The 17303-nt window shown below is 38.0% G+C and overlaps 1 protein-coding gene across 5 annotated transcripts in view; it reads left to right on the top strand.

Annotated features, from left to right (window-relative positions):
- The window catches only part of TECPR2 (tectonin beta-propeller repeat containing 2), a 43319-nt gene that overhangs the window by 20507 nt on the left and 5509 nt on the right, over nt 1–17303 (top strand). For all 5 annotated transcript variants that reach the window (XR_004060753.1, XM_030948930.1, XM_030948933.1 and 2 more), the window contains 5 exons: nt 180–321; nt 1544–1784; nt 2541–2630; nt 3471–3704; nt 7268–7416. Coding sequence is in view for 4 of the 5 variants with exons in the window: in XM_030948930.1 (XP_030804790.1) it covers nt 180–321; nt 1544–1784; nt 2541–2630; nt 3471–3704; nt 7268–7416 (856 nt within the window). In the remaining variant the exon portion in view is untranslated. The remainder of the gene's footprint in view (nt 1–179; nt 322–1543; nt 1785–2540; nt 2631–3470; nt 3705–7267; nt 7417–17303) is intronic.

Raw genomic sequence — 17303 nt, forward strand, 5'->3', positions numbered from 1 at the left:
ACTTAAATAAAATATAAAGTACTGAATAACTGAAAATTTTATGTCAAATGTGATTTTTAGCTTGGTCCCACTGAATTTCAACTGTGTTAAACTATTAGCATTGTAACAACTTCTTTAAATTACCATTAACACAAATTTGTATTAAGGTTTTTAACATTTTTACTTGTTTGCATTTCCAGTGAAATGCAAGCTTTGGAACCAGTGTGCATAACCCTTGGTGATCAGCAGACATTATGGGCTCTGGATATCCATGGCAATCTCTGGTTCAGGACTGGTATAGTTTCAAAGAAACCACAAGGAGATGATAACCATTGGTGGCAAGTAGGCATTTTTTTATTTTGCTTTCAGTTTAGTCTTTTACCTTGGGTTGATTATTTGTGTTGTTTTCCCACAAGATTCTAAGAAAAAATTCAATTAATAGTACACTTTATTCAGTATATTAAAACTTCTGTGTGGCTATGGCTGAAATCTCCTTTCTGTGTCTGCTGTAAAGGGGGAAGGAAGCCATCCCATGGTCTTTCAGAGCAGCATTGCAGAAGCTTTCAAGAACACAAGAAATGCTCTGCCAGGTCATAGGACATGCTGTTGAGGCAGAGTATCAAATCTGGCTGCTGAATGCAGCCTCTTCTCTTGTCTTTTAGTGCCCGTCCTTTTCCTTAGCTAGAGAAAATAAATAATAAGTCACCATACAAAAAGAATGTGTTTCACATTTTTCCATTCAGTTGAGGTTTCTTTGAGCCATGTGGAGCAGCTTGCTTCAGCCGCAGTTCATGTGGGTGAAACCAACACAGTTACTGCAATTATTGTCTGGTATTGACTTGGGATTCCTGACTCTGGTTTCTCCAGCTTTTCTTGTTTTCTCCAGAGATAGGGGTGGGGAAGAAGGGAGTACAAAAACAGTCTTACAGAAAATTTGTCAACATGCTACCTTAGTTACAAGAATTTTGGTCTTTGTGGATGTATAATCCCTTTTTTGCATGTGAGCATCATGAGTAGCTTGGCTTTGAGGTTATTGGCAGACTGCTGCTCTTTTTGTGCTCTTAGAAATTTCATTCCTTTCTAGGAGTATCCCAGAGTGTTGCCAATCTAGTTATCCATGACAGAAGTTAGGCAATTACTTATTTAGACCTCCTTCTGCACTGTGAATTAAAATGTCCATGAAGTAGTTGCAAAGACGTATTGCATGCAAGTTTTTGTTATGTGCTTTAAATTGCTACACTGTGCAAGTTTCTCTTCCTTTGGGAAATTGAATATTTACCTCTTAGTTTGCAGAGTTTGGCATGTTTTTAGAGGGACACATCCTAAAACAAAGGCCTGTCTTAAAATGCAGATTTGTAAATGGATTATTGGATAGAAAAGAGTTATAAGCTGGCATTTAACAGTAATTTTGGCTTATTAGCAAGACAATTACTCAAAACGTACTATTTTTATCTTTCAATTCCTACACTTTGATCTCTAAAAAAGCTTCTGGTGAAACATTATGCACTTCACTCCAGAGCTTAACTAATTATCAAGAGCACTTTTATTTTCTTTTTTCCCCCAGGTAAGCATCACTGACTATGTAGTGTTTGACCAGTGCAGCCTGTTCCAGACCATAATCCAGGCAACTCACACGGTGGCAACAGCAGCTCAGGCACCTGTGGAAAAGGTGGCTGACAAGCTAAGAATGGCATTTTGGTCACAGCAGCTTCAGTGTCAGCCCAGCCTCCTCGGAGTCAATGGCAGTGGAGTCTGGATCTCTTCAGGCAAAAATGAATTCCATGTAGCAAAGGGAAACTTAGTAGGTTGGTGTGCTTTTGCATCTTAATTTTTTTAAGTTAAGAATATTAAATAGAAGGAAATATTTAACCACAACTCTGTCACCCCAGAAATTACCCATGGAAAGTCAGGGCTGCTTTAACTTGTTTAAAAATTAAATTCAATAATTCATTAGCATTTGGTCTTAAATACTTTCTCATTTAAAGGGAAATATTTTTCATGGAAAAGTCATTGTCAGCCAGTGAACTGTGCACAAGTTACTGCTTTTAACACCTACATTTGTCTCTTCTCTGGGATAAGGCAATCTTAAGCTGCTGAAACTATTTTATCTTGCACAGTGGAGTCTGGCTCATGATCAGTGTGACTGTGCAAAACACTAATGTTACGGTTTTATAGAGCTAATAGAGGGATTGCCTTATTTTTCTTGCTACAGTTCTCAAAATAGAATACTTATTTGGTACATTTCTTTGTTTAGGTACATTTCTTTGTTTAAACACTAACAATACATCTGGGATATTGTTTAACCTCATTACCAAATTGGTCCCCTGTTGAAGACCATTAATATTCTTCTTTATCCTCTTCTGCATTCACAGTTTTCTCTGTGTGTTTACATAGGTGTTGGGAGGAGACTTCCCTGTCCCCCCAACAGTATCTTGGAAGATTTTCATAGAAAATTTTGTCTAAAATATATTTAATAATTGATTGCAATAGAATTTCTTCTAAATTTGAAATAACAAACTAAACTGTGTTTCCTATTAATGCCACTCATTCTTTCTTTCAAGGCACATATTGGAATAATATTGTGCCTCGTGGTACTGCTTCTGCCACCAAATGGATTTTTGTGTTGGCTTCCCCAGCTTCATCTAAAGAAGGTTGGTAAATCAGCAGTGCAGGTGTATAATACCTGATTTTTAAACAGAGTGGAATTGATGGTGTAAATAATTAAGTATCCTGAATAACTTCAGATTTTGGTTGTCTTTTCTGTTTGCTAGGATCTAAAGTAGTTGAAGTAGGGTGGAAGTATATCTGTAAAACTACTGGAGATTAAAATAATGTATTATTCCCTCTCACCTTTGGTATGGAGGGGCACCCAACAGAGAAATGGGTGGTCCTCAGGAGCAGCAACCTCCTAAACTGCCAAAGCATGAATTGCCAGCATTTGTAGTTGGAAGTTTCAGAGCATGCTTTGCTGAAATGCCTGTAGTGCTTCTCTTGTCAGTGCAGTTACTGCAGCAAAATTGCCCATTATTGGTAAAAGTGAGACCCTGTCAGGGAATTGAGCTGCTGGTTACAGTAGTTAGCAATTGCATTATCTAAGTACACTGGCTTTAGTGGCAAAAATGTGGTTTAGAGCTGAAAAAGAATGCTGGTTTTCCAAGGCTATTATTGAGGATATAAAAGAGCAAAAGGATAAAGAGAGGTGATAGTGCACTGTTACATGTGTCTTCTCTCTATTAGTTCCTTCAAATGAAACATTTCTTTAAATGAGATCACTTACTACTTCCTTTATTTGAGAAATGGAGTATTTAAGTGCCTAAATAAGGGCTTAGGATGTGTATTTGTACTTCAAAGCCTTACCCTATGAGCATAGCCAAGAAGCTTTAGTTTTGCCTTCAAGTGTACTGATAATTTTTTTTCAGAAAAAATAGATGTGTAAGCTTTCTCAGAGTGGATTAGGAATTATTTTAATAACAGAAGTGTCCTTTCTATAGGAAGCTTTCTGTGGCTGTGCCAAAGCAACAAGGATCTGTTTTGTGTCAGTGATCAGAATCCTCATTTTCGTCCTTCTACGGTGCAGCTGCCACCGGAGGCTGAAATGGTGCACTACTCTGCCTGCCAGGATGCCATCTGGGGCTTGGATAGTCTCGGGCAGATATTTATCAGAACACTTTCCTCCAGCTGCCCAACAGGGATGCATTGGACAAAACTGGATCTCTCCCAACTAGGTAGGACATTTTTAGCGAGTAGACTGTCTCTTAAGCACACCATATTTTCCAGAAGTATCTTTCAGTTTATTGATGTAGAATATAACATTTACTTGATTAAATAGTACCTACTGGCAGGTGATTGTAAAATATCAGGAACAGATGTGGCTTTCAAAGACTGTTCTGTTTAGCCCTTTCCTGGAGACAAGAAGATTCCTGTTTGCAAGGTACTTGGTGTGTGTTCAGTGCATCTTGTGTTGGTCAGTCTGAAGTGGCTCAGCCTGACACGGTGCTGTGCAGGGGCTCCAGCAGCTTTAACTAGGCTGGCTCTTGTACCTCAGTGCAGCCATAGTCACCTGATCTAGGGCGCAAACATCTGAATTTTATGGTTAAACACATTTTTAGCTCCTGCCAAGGAAGAATTATGCTCCAAGAGTTGAATCATTCATGAGTGATGCAGCTGATAGCACTCATGTTGAGATTTATAGTGATGTAAACATTCAGCATGATGCTTAGAATGTGATGCTGGTTAACTGCTCTTTTCATTTGCTCAGGTGCTTGACCATGATTTGATCACTGAAATGTAATCACAGTTTGGAGTTTGGCTCTGGGGTAATCAAGTTATTTGCCCCCTTCATAAGTAGTATTCTCATCAGATTTATTTGTTTAATAGTCTGACTGTTAGAACTTTCTCATATTTGTGCTAATCTGCACACCTCTTTCAGGTGAAGAGAAAGGAAATTGAGACTGTGCACCATTCTCTCACCATTTTAAAATAATTCAACTGGTTTGCAATTTTCCCATTTTTGATGGCAGCGTTCATGACTGGTCTGATAACAGACAAGCAATTTTAACTTAAGGTTTAAGGAAAGGTGGACACAGCTGGCAGAGTTAAAGCCTTGTGTACAATTTTAGTGTATAGTTTATAATATTGAATGGAAAAATTATAAACTGTGTCTTTTAAAATTAACTTGTTTTTCAGTTGTACACCAGTTATTTTTCAGACCTGATGATTTGGTTTCAAATCACTCATCATACCATACTTTAAACACTGATGCCTTTTACTGACCTACAGGATAGATTTGGCCACTTTGTCCTTCTCATGTTCCTTAGTGTGGTTTGAAACTGTTCTCATGAACCACTGCTTTCTAACAGTTTAGACAGTAATTCTTTAACTGAAAAAATAAGTAACTTCTAGTCATTGCCTGAAAATCTCAAAAGAATTCATACAGGAAATCAGTGTAATTGGTGTTAGCTGACTGTAATACCTGGCCTGTGAACTTCAGCAGTTCTGAAATTCAGCCTTTACGTTCAGCTGTTCCTGTCAGCTCTGGCACATGGTGGTGGCATAAAAGAGGTTTGGGGTCAGGAAATACTCAAACACTCCTCTGTACCTGTCACTGTGGGTTAGCACTGAAATGTGAAAATGTTTTAGGTATTTTTTCTCCATTTAATTGCATGTGGTGCATCACTGCTTGACAAGTGCATATCCATGGCTATGATAGAAAAGCCTTTATTTGTTCTAATGGGGCTGAAGAAATGGGAGACTTATTGTTATTATGTCAAGTGGATGTTTAAGTTTACTCCAGAAGCATGAGGACTGTGACTGCAGAGGGCAGGCAGGGTGGGAGCAATTTCTGTTAAGTGCAGTTCAGAATTCTTTATGGAAGTGATGGGGTTTACCAGCATTAGATTGAAATATTATGTTGGTAGTATCTTGCCTTTTGCATTATGTACTGGGAGTAGCACCCAGTAGATTATTTTGATTAGCATTCCACTATCACTATCAAGGTTTCTAAACACAGTAGAATGACCTTTAGGTTTTAACAATAAACAATGCTGCTGGTTCATGCTACTTGCTCTAAAACAGTTGGTGAATGTGGTTAACATGACCTTGTCCTAAGATACAAATGGTAAGTGGGAGGAGGGAGAAACCCCAAAACATTTTCATAAGAGCTGTGTTTTTGAATATCAAATTGTACTGTAGACGTAAATAATATCAGCTCTGCTGGGTAGGTGATATGTGATTCCATCTTTGAGTGCCTGATCCTTGTCTGCATCAGAACACTTGGACAGCTGAGGTATCATGTGACAAAGCCATTGCTTTGAGGCATACTTTATTAGAAGGAATAACAATGTTTTAAGTAAGATTTTGGCTTTGCAGCTCAAAGTCAAGCCTCTGTTCTCAAAAGAAAATTGCTATAGATATTCTCATCCCAAGCAGTTGAAGTTTTTGTCATTTTGGTTTTTCTATGAAGCTGTCTGGTTAAAGGAAATTTTGGGATGAGATAGATTGATTTCTATTCCTGTGATCCAGAAAATTAAATCATTTTGGTTAATGAGATCTGTTTACTACAGATAATTAAAAGATAAAGCTATGTTGTCCTGTTGTTTCCTGTTCTTTTCCCCAGCAAGCCCTAACAATTGGGATTATTGCATTCTGCAGCAATAAATACTTTGAACTTGCACTCTGTGGGATAGAATTCCAAGCCTCTCTTTAAGGAATGCTGTGTCTGATGCACTTTACAAGGATTTGTTGCCAAATTTCACATCCCTGAGAACAGAACTGTTACCAAGAATGGGATATCCCAAGCAGCCCTGGCATGTTCAGGCAACCAGCAAGGCCTATTTTTAGTGTCTTTAGTTTGGAGTCTGACCAGAGCATTCCTTCTGTAGTGGATCTGTACTGCTTGGGTCCCACTTACTTTGGAACTTGTTTTCTGTGACTTAGCTCTGTTTTCTCCAACATGGAGTGAAAAAAGGAAATCAAATGTTAGATACATTACGTTGTGTGGCTATTTTAAAATTAATTTGAAAGAGTAAGAGTTTCAGTAGACAGTTAATAGCAGTTCTTTTTAATCTAAAATACCAGGTTTGCATCTCTGCTGTCTTTGCAGGAATTTAGACTAAACCCAAAAAGAAACCATGCCAAAATTCCAACATACACTCTTTTGGCATCTTTGTTTTGATGGTGGTGACAGGGTTAAAATACTACTGCACATTTGAGATTGGTGTAATAAATATGTACAGTGGGGAATATAAATCCATTTAAAAATCAGTTCCTTTATTTACAGATGTGACACTGGTATGTTAACACTGAAATGCATAACCCATATGCTCTCATATTTTTGAAATGCTGCTGCTGTTAGGAATGTTCTTTGCTGACTGTATTATCAGATTGACACCTTTAAAGGTCTCCAAGCATGGCCAGCTACAGAGAAGAGTTCACATTAGGTCATGTGAAAGTTTGTCTAGGCACTGATAACATTTGTCATGGAATGGTTCCCTGCTTGAATTTGGTTATTGTAATAGAGTATTTACAATGTGCTTTAGAAATTGCACTCTCCTATGACTAAAACATTCATTTTTAGGTTTAGAAGAGAGATTTCTCACATATGTTCTACCTGTTGGTTTTGTTCATTGTATCCAGCAATTTTTTTTATTCTCCCACAAGTTGTATTAACTTCCAATCATTTTTATGTGACTAAAGCTTGTTTAATACAATGAAGTCTAAATGCAAGTTGTGATTATTAGCTGAATTTGAAAGGAAAATGCCAGGTTACTAATAATCTCTTTGTTATTAGGTGGTGTAAAGCTGATCAGCTTGACCTGTGGAAATCAGCATGTTTGGGCCTGTGACACCAACGGTGGCATTTATTTCCGTGTAGGAACTCAACCTCTTAACCCAAGTTTGATGCTTCCTGCCTGGATAATGATTGAGCCACCCATACAGGTAAAATGTTGATTGCAATTCTTTGTAACCCAGTGGTTTAGCTCTGTGCTAAACAATAAAACAGTAATTTTAGAATTCATGGGAAACAGTAGAGCCAGGTTTTATAGTAGAGTGTAGCATTGAGCTATGCTGAGTACCCTCTGTGTGCTAAGCAAGGCTGGATGGGCAAGCAGCGCAGAGCAGAGGGTGTGGGAAGGCTCTGCTCAGGTGGCATGGTGCTGAATGCCTGCCTCCCTCTTCCTTTATCCTCACCCTTGTGAGTCTGGGATGCTTGATAGGGTGCTGGGCCTGAATTCAGGGACTTCCCTTGTCATGCCATGCTTTGTAAGCATGCAGTACAACTGCAGCTCTTTTCCCTTCTTACCAGAATGGGCAAATTTTATATCCTTTCTACCTGCCAGTTGGGAGGGTCAGAGCTGAAAGAAGCCTCCTAAAGTAACCTGGAAGCATATTTGGAAAATATAGAAAACTGACAAAATCTGTTTCTCCAGTGTCTGTTTGTTGTTTGGATTTTGGTTGTTTTCTTTTTAAATCTCTCCTTTAACCACAGTGCTTGCTTTTATTGCTGCTCTAATACTTTGCAAGTTAATCTATGAAATGGGAGTAATTTCTGTTGTGGGTTGGGACTGCTGTAATGGAGCTGACCTCTGACTACTGATTTCATTCTTTACTCCTTGGCACAAAATTGCTTGAACTGAAACTGTCTGCTGGTCTAGCACAGTAACACTGGATGTGTTTGCATACTTGACGGACATTCTGTGATGTTGCAGCATTTCTCTTAAAGATTTTGAAATGTGTGATACTTTCAAAAGTACACATTAAGAAATAGAAGTAAATCTGTGGCAGTGGAGTTGCAATAATTTATTTGGTTTTTACATAATTTGCTTTTAGTTCTGCTTATCTCTCATCAGCCAGTTGTTGGCTTATGTGTATCTCAGGGTCTAACAGCAAAGAAGGGCAGGGGAACAGGGAAATGAAAACTGCAGATATGCATCCCATCAATTAGCACAGCACTGGTTAGATGACTAATTCTGTACATTTTGTAATGTGGTTCTGGAGAAAGAGTAGCTTTTTTTTGTAGAATAGCAAGGCAGACTGGTAAATAGGTGCCAATATCAGTTGCAAAAAGGACTTGGTTCCAGAGCTTGTTCTTGGTGTGCTGCAAGTGGGTCTTTGTGATGTAAAACCTTGTCCCTGCTGCCAAGGGGGTGGGGCAGGAGCAAGATGAGACTGAAGGTGTCGGTGATGATGTCTCCCATAGAGGCAGTATCCTTAAAAAAAAAGAGGAAGAAACATTCCATTTAAAATGAGTTTGCCAGGCGACAGAGAATTAAACTTGTGTACTATCTTCTTACCAAAGGTCTATCCAGAAGAATAGCCCAAAAAGCTGTTTCACTATGCTGATACTGTTTTCTCTGTACTAAGTGGTTCTCTGCTCCTCCACTGAAGTAGATTAAACTTCTCAATACTAAGGTGTTTACAAGAATTGGGATTTGCTGTGGCTCATGATTTGGCAGTGACTTCCTTAAGTAGAAAGTGGACAAGGTTGAAAATCAAATTATTTCCCATAATCTTATCAACAAAGCTGGATGATGTTGCCTTCCAAAAATTATAACCTTCTGATACCCAGAGCAGTGTCATTCTCTTTCCTGTTATCTTGCCAACTCCTGACATGGCAAATTTAATGGGTCAATATGAAGAGGCAAGAATTCAAACATTGCTTGCAGAGATGATGAAAACTCATGGCTTACATGCTTGTTTTGAGACAATTCCAGCATGTTAAAACAAGTCATTAAACGAGCAGCCATTCATGCTTTTGCAGAGGCTTAATGCAAAATGAGAAAATATGTGAACTTTAAAAGTATTTCCAAATACAAGATGATGTCTGAAAGAGTGAACAATTAAGTGAACAATATTTGTTTATTAGGAACACCTTACTGTTCTGTCCCTTAATTGACTTTCACACAGTTCATGCTGCTTTGCTCTTATGTTCAGAACAACAGTAAGAAGTATTTGTGAATGATTCAGCCATTTTCTGTTTGAAGAAGGAAATCAAAATTGCTTTTCACTTGCTTCGAGTACAGGAGCACTCTCAAATAACGTAATTTAAAACCAGCTATGGATATTTCATTCCCTAGTAAATGTCAGAGCCAATATGACTTGGCTGTCCCAGATCTCATGACTCAGGAGCAGCTTGGGAGCAGCTGCAGATTCTGCTTTTATGGTGTCACTTCTCCTTAAAGGAGTGCTGCAGTTGCACAGCTTTCATCTTTGCAGAACTTCACAAAGGTATTCAGAGACTGCAGGTTTAATGAGATTTTGCTCATGCTAAAATGACTGAATATAATTTAAGTTCAATCTTTGACTTTGTGATGCTGTATTTTTTTCTTAAATCAAGGCTAAACCCATTCTTGTTTGTACCTCTTCTCTCTGTACCTCCTTACTGAAGCATCTCTTGAGATTGAGAAAACATTATTTGTTATCTGCCCTCCTTCTTTTTTATTTTATCCAGTACTTCAGAAGTGGTTGATAACATCATTAGAGTATCTTGAGCAGTAGTAGTTTATATATAGCTGATTTCTGTGATTCATCAATTTGGTTCTGCAGTCTTAGAAGTAAAATAATTATGTAGTTAAGCAGCTTTTTGAAAGCTGTTTCAAGGACATTGACAAAACAAATCAAAATGCTTTGATGAAATTATTTTAGACCAGGAAATAGAAAATGTTTTTCTATTCTATTGTTAACGTGCAGGACAAAACTATCATCTGTTGCAACACGTCTCAAAATACACCCATATTTTTACATACATAAAAATTTAATTTAAAAAAAGGCAGGAAATATAAATATTATTTATATAGATAATATAGAGTGTCTTTTTATGTGTTTGTATCTAATATTAGGATTTAATGCCTTTCCAATATCTGGCCTAAAGGAAAAATAACTAAAAATAAAATAGAAAATTAGTATAGACTGTAAGACTAATTTAGATTATTAAAGGGTAGATCTTGATCAAATGGTGAAAGTCTTTAAATTGCTTTCAAAGGTCCCCCCAAGTTGAACTGTTTGAAAATAATTCTTTGAACATTTCAGCTTTGATTTCTGGTACCTTCTGAAAAAAATGCTGACACAAAATCTGATATTGAGAAACTCTTGCTTCCCACAGTTTAAAAACTGGCCTTAAAACCTTCTCAGATTTACATCAAGCCATCTATCAGATAAACAACTTTATCTGACCAAATTAAAGGAAACAGAACAAATGTTTGTAATGAGTGACTAATCATCTACTCATTGTAAATAATCAGTCTTACTCTAAAAATAGATTGAGACATTTTATTGTCACTTCTTTAATTGCTGCTCTTTGTTAATTTGTAACCAAATTTCATAGAGAATAGAATTGAAAAAGTGATATTATTAAATCCAGAGGTGTGTTTAAATATTCTCATAGCTTGTCTGAGCTACAAAGTACAAGGGGTTTGTTTAGGGAAACACTTAGTTGCTACATAAAGCTTTAGATGATGATTTGTAGTTCTCAGCAGAAGAGCCCTGCTTGACTTTAGTTTGCCATAAAAGTGTCACCTGCATTTTGTGTGCTTCGAGTTAGAGAAACTTTTGATTTACTGCTCTTCCCATAAATAGCCTGGTAATTGTGTCTCTGTACTTTAAGCTTGCTATCATAGGCAAGAGAAATTCTTACAGGTAGTAGAAATTCTTATTGATGTAAGAGGAGCTATTTTTTTCTTGCACACAGACTTCCATAAAATAAATTAAGGCTTTTCATGCTTTCACGGTCATTCAAAAATTATTAAAACTATGAAGAAAATGGTAGTCCAAAAATGCCATTTAAAATTTAGGCAAATTATCTGTAATTCTGAAAAACCACTACAGGATAGATTTAAGTTCTTTTGAATACCTCACATTGAACATATGTCAAGAAAAGGTAAGGAGCTGGTTGTGCCTTACAGATGAGTCTTGACTTGGTAGAATGGTTATCATCATCTTTGTTTTGTTTCCTTTATTTAGATAAAATTCTGCATACCTTACAGAACACTTATTTTGGATCTGGGGACTTTGTTCTGCGTCTGCCTTGCTGTTGCATTTCTCAGTGAGATTTCTGTTGTTATTAAGGCCAGTTGTGCATTAAGTGGTACTTAGGGGAGGAAGTGGTGAGCAGTCCTCAAGATCAGATTTTGCCATTAAGCTGAAATGCAGGAAGGGTTTGTTTGAAATGATCTTCAAGAATTGAATATTTAGAGGGGAAGGAAATTTTTCTGTTGAAAATGCTTTATAATTTTTACTTCGGAATCATCATCTACTTCTCAACCATCCTTGTCATGGAAGTCTCTGTTCTTTCCAATGCAGTAATCACATGCGTGTTCTTTCCAAGTCCAGTAGTTTTCACTAGCACAGACCAGTTTGCATTTCTCAGCCATTGCACAGACATCTTCTGAGTTACCATGAGTTCTGCTTTGGATGCTAAGATGAGATTCAGAGGAAGTATCTTTAATTAAGCAAAGTCTGCTTAGGTTGGAGAAGTAATACAGTCATTTGGCCTGGTTCTCTCTAGACCAGACTAACTAGTCTGTTGTTCTGTGTATCTTCACTCATGTGAGGCCTCTGAAGACATTAATAGGGAGATGATTTTCCTGGAGGACTGCACTTTACAAGATGATGTAGAGAAAAGCTGTTTGGCAGTAGTAAGAGCAGCTGTCTCAAGGTGGGTTGCAAATAAGTACAGGAGATCAAAGCTTCTGCAGCTGTGTCTTTTGTTTAGCTGATTTAGAATGCCATAATGTATAAGTTCAAGCCTGTGCTATTCTTCACAGGCATGCCTATCTTAAGTAATTGTAAGTTTCATAAAAGGTGCTTTTAGAGGCTGAAAAAATTGCAATTTCAGCATTTGTCCTGGAGTTGCCTCACGTTGATTCCATTGCTGAGTGTAGTGCTTATTATCTTCCTCCTTGTTGCTAGTTAAGAAAACTGCTGTCTCTGTATTTCACTGTAGTTTGCTGCTTTGGAGTTTTAGCCCTCTGATGTTGTTTTGGGGCCCAGCTATCACCATGTTCAGAAAAGCGGCACGTGGCCTGGCCTGGGAGATAACAATTGTTATCAGCACCAGAAGCTTCAGGCCACAGAAAGTGCCCAGGGAGCAGTACAGCCAGAAATTCAGTAGGCAATCCTCCTGTGTCCTTCTGAAATGTGATCTCCAGGTGGTGTATTTGCTGTTTGACAAGACTGGCTTACATATAGAACAACAATTGTGAGAAGAACCTTCAGTTGAGAGAACCTTCAGTTTTCATACTTCAATTTGGTCATTATTTGGAACTTCCTCATACCTCCAATTCTTCCAGTAGTCCCATATTTTGGTTAACACTAAATGATTAAATATCTAGAATTAGATATTTAATTATTCTTCAGAGAGATGAAGAAATATATTTAACATTCAGAGAGGCAAATAAAGTAACCACAACTATCATTAAGTTTTGACTGTTTCTCAGAGTTATTCTATTCAAAAATAAAAGCACCACGGTATAAAAATTCATGGGTAGAGGATGATCATCATGATTTAGCAGATATGAGCTGTGGTAGCACAGAGTAAGGAGACATTCTGAGATATCTGCTAGACACATCAGACCCTTCAATCTTGAATTAGGAGCTTGAAGACCCTTCCCTATAACCCCCCCCCAAAATGCTTTCTCTCGTTGGTAAGGTATTTAAGTTTCAAAAACCAAAGGGGGCACTTCACAGGCATAGGCTGCATCAGAAGGTGTTTCACTGATGCTCATTAAAAGTGTATTTATAAGAAAATAAAAGCCTTGGTTACTCAGGTTTGCTTATACGAGGTTTTTATTACCTAGTGTTAAATTATTTTCTGTTTCCTGGGAACTTCCACTTAGTGTTTACTTAATGCACATTTCTGTAAATAATTAATTCTTATCTTCCTAACTGTTCAGTTCTTCAATATGTTATTAAAAATACCTGTAGGGGTAATTACAGAGGGCTTATCTGCTACATTACAGTTTATAATCTTAGTTGTAAAACAGTGTGACCAGAATACAGTTGGGTAAACCTGAGTATGCCTGGAATTTGTATGGTCTCTAAAGTGGTTAAATGAAATTTAAATTATTTATTTTTTAAATTACTTCTAAAGAACAGTTGTATTAAGTATTTTTAAAGTATTTTATGGTTCTGTTGAGAACATGTTGAGTAGTTGCATGGGTTTGGTTTGATCTTTTCTATGATTTGATACCATGTGGTGTTGTCTTTCCCATGTTTCTGCAAGGGAAAAAACGTTGGAATAAAAAATTTAGAGCTAGCAGAAGGGAGAGGTCAAGAGATTTCCTCCTTGGCTTTGCTTTGTCTTCCAGATTGTGCTAGTCATAGCACAGTAGATACCTGCTTGGCTGGAAATACCCAGCCAAGGCCTTTGTCCCTTTTATCCAGTGAGGGCAGAAAGTGGGGCAAAGGGTCCTGTTGCTGTTCTGAGGCTTCTGAGGAAAATAATGCTCCAGTTTTACAGACAATAAAGAGTTATGTTTTTCTGGCAATTTAATGCCAGCTTTCCTGAAGAACATGTGGCATCAAGGACAGCCAAACAGATTGATCTTTACTGCTCCTGTATAATGCCTTGAACTTCTCTGCAGAGAAAAAAGCAGCGCTTAATTTAGCAAGCAATGCTGAAAGGGCTTTATAACCTTCATTCAAATGGACCTCAGAAAATAATATGTAAATAGGCCTTTATTGGGGGAGAGTCTCTCTAAGTTGCATTCTTTGTTATCCTCATTAGGAGGGTCTAGATGCTGTTAGTCATGAAAATAGTCAGATTAGCCTGATAAACTCATAATACTCAAGAGTGTGAGAAGTATTCCTGATATGACCTTCTTACAGCCTGGCCTAGACCAGCTGAAGGTGTTTCTGCTTTGTCTTTGGAAGGAAAGGAGAACATTTGTGCTGAATGGAGCCACCAACCTGTTACAAAAAGGATTGGGCTTGGCCAGACTGATAATGTTCTGTTTAGTCTTCCTTATCCTGCATATTTGCAGCAGAACAGAGATAATGGAGGTTTGCTGGCACATGGACTCTGTGCTCCTGAAAAGTGACGTGGAAAATGTTCTGGTGCCTTTTTTGTGTGCGTGTGCTTGTCCTTTCTTCCTTGACAAGGAACTTTAACCATTTGGGTTCAGCTATGACCAATGAGAGAAAACTTTTGAGTAGTATGTAGGGGAGACTGAGTGGAGAAATGTGTTAGTTTTTACTTTGGATTTTGTTTGATACTATTACCAATAAGTTAAATTCTTACACTGAAACTTACTTCTCTGTGGTTTGCAAAAGAGAGGAAGTAACTTGCACAGAATTGTAAAGCTAATTGACAACTTGGTAACTTAAATATGTTTAGCATAGACATTGTTTCTTGATATCATTTAACAATTTGCCAGTTATGTGATTCCTTCAAGTTTATTTCATTTTATCAACACTGTTTTCACAACAGACTTGGGGCAAGCTGGTTTTCTTTGTTTTTATTTGTAGCAGACAACAAATATATCCACAGCTCTCAGTATATTGCTTTAATGTTGAAAAGGACATAGTTGATAGTGTTGCAGTCCATGGTCCTGATGGGAGATTTCTCTTATCAAAAGACACGGAGTGACTGGAGTGTTTGCAGGATGGGGAATCTGCATTCAGATCTGACTGGCTAAAACAGTCAGACCTGTGAGATTTTTAGAGTTTAGAAATGTTTGGCACCCCAAGTAATAGAAAAACAACATTCTGCAATTTTTTATCAAATAGCACTGGATCCATGAATGATCCATAACAGGTTGATCTCTCACATTGGTGATTATATTGTGGATAAATGTATAAACAGAGTTTGGTGTGTCCAAGCAGGAAGGCTGAGAGACTGCTGCAAGATTCTTTAAAATTCCAGATTCTCCAGTAAATTACAAATAGGACATGTTTCACAGTCAAGGTATATAAATCTCATGAATGCTGTTGGAAGTTAAACCAATAAAGTAAAGGCTACGCTGAAATAATTTATCAATTTTCATGGTTATCAGTCTCTAAAATATTATCAGCAGATATATGAATTAGCAGAGATATCTCTCTTTAGTGCTGTAAGAGAACTCTATTTAACCTTTAACTGCAGCTGTAGAGATTTTCTTGTTATATAACTTATAAAATACTTAAAGCATGCTTATGGTAATTAAAACTAAGTGAAAATTGAATATATCTGAGATAATAACAGCATGATTGTTCTAAGAAAATAGTTCATTATGTCAAGAAAATTTAAAATTAATTTTATCCAGCTTACTGTGGTAGCCATGAGGGTGGCTTCTTGTTGTAGATGGGTAAAAAATAATCCAGAAGTCAAACGTTTGCAGCAGGCTCTAAGAATTGCCTGTATTTGTTTCCAAACAAATTTCCTGGTTTGTGCCAAAAGCTGCTGTATATAATGATGTCACTGTGTGTCCTGTCAGTTGTGTCCTTTACTGGCTGTTCCACAGCAGAAAGCTGAGGGTAGAGGAATTGCCTGGATCCTTTGCAGTAGTAGTAAGAGAATTGTTTTATTGATGTGAGGTTATCAGAAAGAGCTGAGTAGCCTGAAGAAGGAAGAGAAGCTGTAAGTGAAACCCAGAGAGGTAGGGGAAACTCAAGGATGAAGTGAGTTTACTTAGAAAAGCAAAGATTGAGAGGAATATTTGGCCAAGCTTTTAAACACATTATTTTGAATTTGATGATTGGCATTTTTTTCTTGGATGTGTTGGTGGTGCAGAATAGGGTAGAAGGAATTGCTTTGATTACACTTGAGCCTGCAGTCGTGTCAGGAGCAATTTAGCTGAGATTCATACAACTCCTTTTGTGGCTCTCCTTTTGGGTGTTTCCTGCTTTTCTGAGCTTCCACTACCTCTAAATCTGTAATAATGCACAGGCTTAGGCAGCAGGTTTAAACACTCAGTAAGTATTTTGGATAGAAATACTCCTCCAGCTCTTTCTCAGAGAATTCTTTTCTAGACAAATGACAGTAGAAGAGAGGCTTGAGATCCTGCTGTATGAGAGTGGGGAGCAAGGTGCACAAATCTCAACAGTTCAGCAACAAAATTCCACCAAGGGGTCAGGCACAGACCCTGGGTTGGAACATGAAGTGTATTGCAGAGCATGGACAGACACTCTGCCAGTCTGTGGTGTGAAGGACAGGGGAAAAAGGTGACAGAAAGTGGTGACTATTTAGAAGAATGTGGTAAGAAGGAGATAAGTGGATTTCAAAAAATGAAATATTAAAAAAAAAGATGAAAGGCCAATGTCTCCTGTTCATGCAGTACTCCAGCCTGCACAAGCTGCTAACTGCCCAGCTCCCTTATGTCAAAACTTGGGACTGGGAGTCGGAGTGTGGTGAGGGATGTGATGGAGCAGGGAGCTGCACTGGAGGGAGGCACTGCCCATGGCAGCGCTGTGGGGACATGAGCAGGGACAGGGGGAGTGAGAGCCAAGGTGGCTGCAGAAAGAAGCAAATGAAAAATGGGGGGGGAAATGGAAACTGGGCCAGGAGGATCAATTCCAGAAAAGGGGCAGAAGTCCAAATGGGAAAATCATGTGGGGTTTTGGGGTGTTTTGCTTTTAGTGTGGTTTGGGTGTTTGATGGGTTGGTTTTGAATGTGTTTGGAGTTTTTTTGGTGTGGTTTGTTGTTTTGGGGTTGGGTTGGTTTTTTCTTGATTGAGATTTTTGTTCAAGACAGTAGTTTACTGCCAATCTAACAGTAGCTGAGCAGGTGGTATTCTATGTAGTCAGTGCTTTTCAAGACAATTAGTGGCTTTACTGTGACCACAGGTAAACACTTGATGAAGGCTCTACCAGCCTCAAGCTTCCAACAAAGGGCAAATACCTCATGAGAGGA

Source organism: Camarhynchus parvulus, chromosome 5 (assembly GCF_901933205.1).
Source record: "Camarhynchus parvulus chromosome 5, STF_HiC, whole genome shotgun sequence".
NCBI lineage: Eukaryota > Metazoa > Chordata > Aves > Passeriformes > Thraupidae > Camarhynchus > Camarhynchus parvulus.